We start from the raw sequence: 9,986 nt of genomic DNA, 5'->3' as shown, positions 1-9,986 counted from the left end.
ATAAAACAATATGTGTACTACTGTTTCATGAGAAACTATTTGTTCTGTAAGCCTTCACCTGAAGTACAATAAAAAAAAAAAATATTTAGGGAACATTCTTGTATTTTTGTGTATGAGAAGTAAAAGGACTGGAAAGAGGAAATATAGCATAAACTCCCATCTTTATAATCTCCCCTTTTCTTTCTACCCATATCTGGACCTACTATAATAGGAATTTTACTGAGCTTTTATAAAAACCATCTCTTCAGAGAGAGAGAGAGAGAGAGAGAGAGAGAGAGAGAAAAGAATACAGAAGTGTTCAATAATAAAATAATTAAGTCTAAACTTGCTATTTTTTCATGCAACATATTACACAGAGAACCTCTAGCCCTCTACCAGTGTTTCAGTTCGTTGAAAAGAATATTAAATTCTGAGAATGTCCAACAGTCTCATAAGATTGTGATTTGGGAAAGAGAAAAAATATCCTTTTTAAAGATGAGGTAGGATAGAAGAATACACTATGAGTCAATCTGGAGGAATCATCCCCAGAAAGAAATCTATGAAAGCAGAACAGTTTGAACAATAAGCAAACCTTTCAGGGCACGAATAATAACCAAGGAGTTGACAGCAATGACATACTGAATTAATAATGTAGGGAAAAAGTCTATCTGTATCTTAAAATGTCAAATGTCTAGAAATCCACAGTGTTTAGTGATTCTGCACAGCAAAGACTCAAGCCCCTTTCTAAACAGAAATAGAATCTGAGCCCACTGGAAAGTGGACTGCTGTGGCATGAGAATGTGACCACAAACTGATGACAAAGGGAGACAGACCACCAAACAGAGCACCAGGTTGACAAGAGAGTGGAGCAAGAGACCACTAGTATATATTTGTTAAGTAAGTAAATTAATCCAGAGCTGAGACTAGTCCTTCTAGTTCCAGTTTACATCTAGGTGTAGAGGACACCTCTCCTAGGGATGTAGATGAGGATGATAATTATAGCAGCTGCAAACTCTTATTGTGCTTAATATATGGCTGACCCTATAAGAATTTCATGAATGTTAACTCTTTTAATTGTCACATTAACCCTATGAAGTAGGTACTCTGATTATTCCCATTTTACAGAGGAGGAAACCAAGGCACAGAAAGGTTAAGTAACTTGCTTAATGTCATCCAGCCCAGGCTACCTAAAATAAAATAAATTCTTATTATCTTGTATTATATTTCTAGGATTAAACCAAAAGGACCCCAATTTGAAAAAAAATTTCACTAGAAGATTTATAAAGCTCTGTCTGGAAAGATAAAGCAGAGGGAAACTACTTACTATATAAATCAAAAGCAGGTAGAGAAGAATACCAAATGTATTTGCATTTAGAGGATTCTGTGGCTACAGAGGTGTGAGAACTGAGTCTTCAGTTTTACCACTTAGCTATAACACAGAAGTAAAGCTTAGCATGCTCACCCATTTACACATAAATGAGTCTATCTATTTATAATTGTGGAGGCCCTGGGTGGTGCGAATGGTTTACTTGCTTGGCTGCTAATCAGGAGGTTGAAGGTTTGCGTCCACCCAGAAGCACCTCAGAAGAAAGGCCTGGCAATCTACTTCCAAAATATCAGCCATTGAAAACCCTACTCTGAAACACATGGGGTCCTCATGAGTCGGAAATGACTCAATGGCAACTGGTTTATTTGTAACTGTATCCATAAAGTACGTATGTCAATTCATATATCAAATATTGGTAAAGCTTAATTTCTTTAAAATAAATATAAATAAAATAACTTTTTTTCCCCTCACACCTCAATGAAGCATCTTTCATATTTCTTGGAGGGTCAAGCACCCTACTTTGGAAACCACTGGAATAGAAAATAGTAGGAGAGAGCCTAGGCAAATGCCAGAATATCCTAAAGGAACGTAAAAGAAAAACAACTGAGAAATCCAGTGTTTGGTATCATGTTCCAGATGATTTCCCATTTGTGGTCTACTTTAATCCTCCAACAATCTGTGAAGTAGAGGGTGGAGGGTGGGAACCCACAGGGAAAAGGAATGCTTCCCTGAGCACATTCTCCAAGAGTGACACCTTTGAGCTAATATGTTAACATGCCATTGTTAATGGTGTGATGAAAATACAGAGAAATCAGTGTGAACTCAAGATCCCTTAGAAGGTAAAAAGGCAGACACCTTCTTAAGGTGCTAAATCCCTGCCGAGCAACCAGGTGGGCTCCACTATTGTACCCCTGGCCAGCCTCTCCCCAAGGCTTGCTCTGATCGGGGAAGACAGCACACCTCTGGAGCTTGGCTGCTGTACAGGGTTTAGGTTATGCAAAGCATCAGGATGCCCAGCTGAGGGGCAAGTGGAGGCTAAAATCTAGCTTGTGTTCCCTTTGCTCCCATGTGTGCCTTTGGGGCTATGTCTACACAGTGGGGGACTTTTTTATATTTTGCACAAAGGCACCTTATTGGCCAGCACCTGCCATGCTATGGAGGCAGGTAGTATTCTTCCCATTCTACAAAAGCAGAAACTGACCAAGGTTCAGCGAACTTAAGCAATTTGTTCAAGTTCACCTAGCTAGAAACACCAGGGCAGGTATTTAAACCTGTCTTCTGATTTCCTCCCTGGAAATCATCTGTTACTCCACAGAGCCTTTTCATTCTACCAAGCCTATGCCAGGATGTGTTTATGTCCAACAGCCCAACCAATGAGGGTAATACACAGTTCTCTCCTCAAGCTCCTTTCAGCCTTCTGATTTTATATTTGTTTTTCAGACTTAGTGAAGACATATTTGAAATGTGCCTACCTGAATCCCAGAAGTATAAAGACAACGATCTTTTCCAAAAGCTATTGACTAATCAGAAATGACAGCTGAGTAGGAACAATATTGGAATTTAGTCACTAAGAACAATAGTTGCTCATGGTGTGAGGAAACATACGAAGACTCCAGCAGAGGGGCAGCTAAGAGTAGAATTCCAAAACAGTGTGAAGGCAGGTGTTCAGTCCAGGATTATGAAAAAGAACAGGGCAAATTAGGGAGTGGGTGGAAAGGAGCTCAACAGTAAACAGTATGAAGATTTAAACAGCAAAACAGCTACAGAAGGCGTAAGAACAGAAGGAGTAAGTTACCTGGTATGTTTAATTTAACAGTATTTCTGAACTCTGCAACATTACGCTAGATTTGGAGAAGGATCATTGTTTTCAAAGGCATAATCAAAAAGAGAAAGAAGATGGACAAAATAAGGTAGACGGGCCTCCTAAAAAAAAGGGTAAAACGTGTTTTTGCCACATCTATGTGAATAACAGCAGCTTGTAAGAACTTGGGAGTTTATGTTTTACCTTTTCTGCTTTTTTGAGAAATATGCCTAATTAAACCTATGTCTCCTTCTTTTTACCTTTACCTACCTTTAAAGAGTTTGCAAAGCCTGAAAAACAAATTTCAAAAGGATAACTGTAGGGCTCAGGCTGAGGTACTGGGCTAAGGGAAAAGGCTTGGGTAGAAGTAGGGAAAAAATACCCTACTTCTTAACCAGTTGTGAAAAACAACAAGTCTCACATCATCACCACCAGCTCATAAACAAACATGTCACAATGCAGAAGAACACCACCATTTTCTTGTAGGGGCAACCCTCCAATGGCCTTTGGAGGACAAAGTCTTGAGACTAGAGCTATATGGTGTGTTTGGCGCAGGGGATGGAGGAGGAGGAGAAAGAAATGGGGGAGGGGAGACAAAATTTTTTAGAAAAGGAAGATGAACAAGAGAACGTGATCCAGAATACAGCAAGGTAAGAAAACTTACTCTCATAAAAGCTGGTATCAGAATTCTTCTTAGAATGAAGTCACCTATGTTAAAGAAAATATCTATGTAAGTTTGGGAATAAAAAGGAGAGGGACAGAGAAGAAGGTAAGTCACTGAGTGCAAGGGTCAGGTGAAGCCAAGGTAGCAAAGAGCCAGCTACACTGCCTACCCTAGGTTGGACTGGACAGAGGCAGAGATAAGAGGTCAGTCAGCAGAAGAGAAGGGGGGCTAGAAGTGAGGAAGTAGGTTAAGTAACATGGCAGGAGGTTGGAGTTGGAGCATACAAACATTATTTCTTTTTTGAGCTATAAATACCTTTCAACCTCCCCAAACCTTTAGTAAAATCTGTGACACAGTCATCAACAACTTTTGTAGGATCCACAGAAAGGGACAAAATTTCCTGCTTGGCTCAAAGTTGTACAGATGGTGAGAGTTTGCCTCAGATGGGTAAAATGTGATGTCAGGGTAAACAAAGCTCAGTCCAGGGAGACTAAGATCACCAAATTGTGTGGTACATAACAAAACCCACTCCATACACCAACTGCATCCTGTAGAAATCTCAGATTAGCCTTCCCCGTTCAATTCAGACCCCAGGCTGACCATGCAGCCCCTCTCTCTCTCATCCCTAGCCACCCAGGGCTAGGTCAGTGGGTACCAGCCACAAGCTTCTCAGTCCACGTGACTCCCTCCACTTCAGACCTGACAGCCCCCACTACTTTTTCAGGTTCTATAATTTACTGGAATGACTCACATATCTTACAGGGAACACCATACCTGCAATAACAACTTTAATATAACAAAAAATGATACAAATGAAGAGAAGCCTAGGGCAAGGACTGAGAGAGGTCCCAGCATGGAGCTTTCATGTCACAAGTGGACGTGCTACCCTCCTGGGAGCATATGTTCATCTTACCAACCAGAAAGCTTCATCTGAGCCTCAGGGCTCAGGGCTTTTACTGGCCTCACTGCATGGTCATGATAGATTATATCATGCCTTGTGAGGCTTAGTCAGCACTGGGCCCCCAGGTGGTCCTTCTTGGTCAGCTTTCACTCATTAGCCTCAGTACAGTCCAGCTCTCAGGAACCCAGAAAAAAAGGCCAAACTGATTTCTGCACCTCTCAGTAAAAATCTATAATCTAAACTAATTCCATGGAAACAGAAACCGACAGCTATAGGGACCATGAGAAACTTCCAGGGGCTTGTCTAAATCTTAAGAGAGAGCAATGGACTGGGGTGTGACCCAGTCTTCTCTAGGTCTGCTGAAATCTGGATTACAAAAGTGTACAAAATCCTCCAAGTATTCACAAAAGGGAAAAAACACTGTGCATGTAAAATTGTTCCATGTCTGTGATGATATCCAAGTAGGACTTCTGGAAAAGAAACCCCAGGGTTGCAGGGATTGGAAAAATGGCTCACTAAAATTTGGGTTCATGAACTCTCATCTGAAATCATGTTGCTATAATACAACAGCTTTTTAAAAAAATTTTATTCAGACTTCTGATTTAATATCCATTAGCTCATCAATAGGACTTAATCTTTTTTTTATTGTTGTATTTTAAGTGAAAGTTTACAATTCACGTTAGTCTCTCATACAAAAATTTATACATACATTGTATGTGACCCTAATTGCTCTCCCTATACTGTGACAGCACACTCCTCCTTTCCAGCCCTGATTTCCCATGTCCCTTCTCATCTCACCTCCAGATAGAAGCTGCCCATTTAGTCTCACAACAGTTATTTTGTTTTGGAGGAAACAAAACAAAACAAATCTCAGCTTCTTCAATTTTATGGTCAATGAAATAAACTGAACTTCTTGCTTTTGCTTTCTACAGGAGGTATCTTCTACTTTTTAAAAAGTTAGAAATTCAAGCTTCCCTAAAAAAGGAAATAGCTTATCCAAATCATACCCTGAGATGCTGCTAAACTCTAGGAAAAGAAATAAAATATTTAAGATGGTGACTGGGTTGTTTAAGTCAAATTTATACCATCGAGGAGATGCATTTTTATATGGACTGTGTGCATACTTTACTGAATACTGAAATGCCTTGCATGATCATTGTACAAATATGGCGTTTTAATTATAATAATCACCATTTCAAATCATTAATGTTTACAGTAAGAAGCCCTGGTGGTGAAATGGTTAAGCACTCAGCTGCTAACTGAAAGGTCGGCAGTTCGAACCCACCAGTCATTCCACGGGAGAAAGGCCTGGTGATCTGCTCCCAGAAAGATTACAACCTAGGGGAAACCCACCAAGGCAGTTCTACTGTGTCTCTATGTCATGGATTGAACTGTGTCCCCCCAAAAATATGTGTAACAATTTGGCTAGGCCATGATTCCCACAATTGTGTGGTTGTCCTCCATTTTGTGATTGTAATTTCATGTTAAAGAGGATTAGAGTGGAATTGTAACACCACCCTTACTCAGGTCATATCCCTGATCCAAAGTAAAGGGAGTTTCCCTGAGGTGTGGCCTGCACCACCTTTATCTCTTGTAAGAGATAAAAGGAAAGGGAAGCAAGCAGAGAGTGGCGGACCTCATACCATCAAGAAAGCAGTGCCGGGAGCAGAGCGCGTCCTTTGGACCGAGGTCCCTGCGCCGAGAAGCTCCTAGTCCGGGGGAACACTGAAGAGAAGACCAACAGACAGAAGAAGCCTCCCCCTGGAGCTGACACCCTGAATTTGGACTTTCAGCCCACCTTACTGTGAAGAAATAAATTTCTCTTTGTTAAAGCTATCCATTTGTGGTATTTCTGTTATAGCAGCACTAGATGACTAAGACACTCTGTGAGTGGGAATCGACTCAATGGGACACAACAACAACCACGCTTATAGCCAGGTCTCTGACTCGATGACAGACCTTTGACAATGGTTATGATTCTCAGTACTTTATTAGAATCATAACACATATCATTGTTATGTAAAAATAGGATCTACTTATTTAGGCAGTTTCCAGAGGAGCATTGCAGTGAAAAGCAGAATGCACTTGTGAAAAAGTATTATACAATCAGTTGAAAAAGTACTATATTTGCACGAATAAGGCGTCAAGGGACTGAGGTTAAAACAAAACAAAACAAACTACTTAACTTCAGAGAAACTACTTGAAATAACAAAGATAGAGCAATATAAATAAGGGCTAGTTTCTCTATTACATGCCAGGGACATAAATGATACAAAGGGGGGTGGAACAATTCTGGTTATGCCCTCAGAAAAATTCAGTCATTTTGGAGTTTCTACTATATGTCAAGGGGGCAATGGTGGTTCAGTGGTAGAATTCTCACCTTCCATGTGGGAGACCCAGGACTGATTCCTGGCCTATGTACCTCATGCACAGCCAGCACCCATCAGCCAGTATAGGCTTATGTGTTGCTATGATGCTGAGGTTGCAGCAGAGCTTCCAGACTAAGGCAGACAAGGAAGAAAGGCCTGGTAATCTACTTCCAAAAATCAGCCAATGAAAACTCTAAGGATCACAATGGTCCAGTCTGAAATTGATCATGAGGATGGCACAGGACCGAGCAGCATTTCGTCCCATTGAGCATGGGGTTGCCAGGAGTTGGAGGCCAACTTGATGGCAGCTAACCAAAACAACACAAAATGCCAGGTATTATGTTAGAGACATGTTACCAGGAGGGATCAGTCCCTGGAGAAGGACATCATGCTTGGGAAAGTAGAGGATCAGCAAAGAAGAGGAAGACCCTAAACGAGATGGATTGACACAGTGGCTGCAACAATAGGCTCAAGCATAACAACGATTGTGAGGATGGTGCAGGACCGGGCAGTGTTTTGTTCTGTTGTACACAGGATCGCTATGAGTTGGAACCAACTCGACGGCACCTAACAGCAACATGTTAGGGATGCCCAAAACAATAAGCCCTTCAAAGTCTAGCACAGGAAAAAGACAACTAAATCAGTAATTACAGTGTGTAAGTGTTTCAATTCTTGATTGCTCTTCACAACTTTATTATCAACTTGTCTAGATCCGGGAAAAAACCCCACAAACACTTGATTGTGTTTTTTATTGTGATTACATTAAATTTACACATTAATTTAGGAAGAACTGAAATCTTTATGATATTGATTCTTCCTCTCCATGGTATGCGTTTCCACCTGTCCGTGTCTAATTTTATGTCTTTCAGGAGTGTCTTACAGCTTTGCACACATAAATTTTGGACATTTATTGTTCAGCTATGTTATATTATGCATTTTAGTTTCATTTTTGCTATTATAAATGGGTTGTCTCTTTTAAAACACTTACTTTTAACACAAAAGGCAGAGTCTTCTTTTTACTTTTCCCTACTCCATGCCATTCCTCTGTGTAAGCACTGATACCACTGTGTACACTCTCCCAGATTTTCATGTGTATACTTAAATGTAATGTATAAACAAGGGTGCCGGTGTGGTGCAAATGGTTAAGCGCATTCAGGCAACTTTGCTACTAAAAACAATGCCAGTCTCAAAAGATTATGCTGGCTGATTTCACATAGTTTTCTCAAAAATAAAACAGAGAACAGATAGGGACAGAGAACAGATCAATTACTGCCAGAGGTTAGCAGTGGGGGAAGAGGTTCACTGTAAAGAGTCAGAACCGGTGAATTCTTTGAGGTGTTAAAATTCTTCTGTATCCTGTTTGTGGTGGTAGTTATAAGAATCCGTGCATGTTTTAAAACTCAAATATGTACATAAATGCTGTCTAATATTAAGACTGCTCCATTAGATTTTTTTGTGGTATTTTCAATGCTGTATCTTTTTTTTAATCATTATTTTTCATCTTTGTGATTTTGTTTTATTTTTTAGGTGTGTGTCTTATGGATTTTTTAAAACTGCAAGCTAATCACTTCTTTCATTTTACAAGTGAATTTAATATCCATTACATTATTTTGCTCACTCATATATGGATATTTACTGATACTTGGATTTATTTCTATATTTAAAATTTTTTTCTTCATGCTTTTACTTTGTTTCTCTCCTCTCACCCCTCAACCTTCTGCCTGTCCTCTGTTGCACTGATAACATTTTCTATATCTTCTTTCCCCTCCCCCAACTAGTTAGGAAGGTATAGATTGTATTTCTATTCTTTTAGAAGTCATCTATAATTTCTTAAAACTTACACTTAAATTTTTCAGTATTCCTACTCCCTTTCCAAGCAGGTTTTAACTACCCACTAAAGAGCTCTTCATTTTGTTATCAGAATGTTTTAGCTCTCTTTTGAAACACTCAATTTTTTTTTTTTTTACGAACTATAGTTCATTTTGACTATTTATATATATATTATATTATGTGCTTACCGTTTTTCTTATGTCCTATACCTTTCTTCTGGATTCATTTTTCTTTTGGTTTAAGTGTATCCCTTAATAATTTGTTTAATAAGGGATTGTAGATAGACCACTCACATACCTTGTATGTCTGAAAATGTCTCTACTGTCTTCATTCTTGAATAATAGTTTTAATGAGCAATAAATTCTGTAATTTCACCTCAGCACTTTAAATATTATTCCATATTTCTCTGGCTTGTACTTTTGCTGATGAGAAGCCTACTGTCATTTTGATTTTATCCTTTAGAGGGCAATCTATCTTTCTCTATTGCAGCTTTTAAGATTTTTACCTTTAATCCCTGATATTTTATACTTTCACTTTAATTTAACTTCTTCTGATGTGTATGTATTAATCTTGCTTAGTACCTGGAGCTAAGAACTGGGGTTTCTTCAATTTTAGAAAATTATAGCATATATCTCTTCAATATTACTTCAAAGATTTCACCATCATTTCCTCCATTTTCTGCTACAATTCCTTTAGACATGTTAGAGCCTCTCTACCTTCCATGTGCCTTTTTATTTTTTAATTCCTGTGTCTTTCTGTGCTGAGCTCTGGGTAAACTTAGAACACTTGTCTAATTCACTAACTCTGTCTGCAACTGAGTCTTGTCTAGTTATTCTGCTGATTTTAAAATTCAATCATTTTTTTCATTTTCAAGATTTCTAAAAGCTTTTTAAAAAATACCCACTTGTTCTTATGTTAAATTTCCTAATTTTATCCTGTTGTGGCATGCATCAGTACTTCATTTCTTTTTTAAGGCTGAATACCACTGTATGAATATACCACATTTTGCTTATCCATTCAGCAGGCGATGGACATTTGCGTTGCTTCCACTGCCATAAATGTTCGTATAGAAGTTTTTGTGTGAACATGAATTTTAGCTCTTTTGGATATATATC

General features: G+C 38.9%; 1 protein-coding gene across 4 annotated transcripts in view; it reads right to left on the bottom strand.

Annotated features, from left to right (window-relative positions):
- LRRC8C (leucine rich repeat containing 8 VRAC subunit C) overlaps window positions 1-9,986 on the bottom strand; it is a 107,845-nt gene that overhangs the window by 8,511 nt on the left and 89,348 nt on the right. The window contains exon 3 of one of the 4 annotated variants that reach the window (XM_023733391.1): window positions 3,772-3,815. The exons of the other annotated variants lie outside the window; for them this stretch is intronic. Coding sequence (XP_023589159.1) covers window positions 3,772-3,815 — 44 coding nt within the window. The remainder of the gene's footprint in view (window positions 1-3,771; window positions 3,816-9,986) is intronic. 4 annotated transcript variants of the gene reach the window in all.

This window comes from Trichechus manatus, unplaced genomic scaffold (assembly GCF_000243295.1).
Source record: "Trichechus manatus latirostris isolate Lorelei unplaced genomic scaffold, TriManLat1.0 scaffold00058, whole genome shotgun sequence".
NCBI lineage: Eukaryota > Metazoa > Chordata > Mammalia > Sirenia > Trichechidae > Trichechus > Trichechus manatus.
This window is presented reverse-complemented; position numbering and strand designations above follow the sequence as displayed.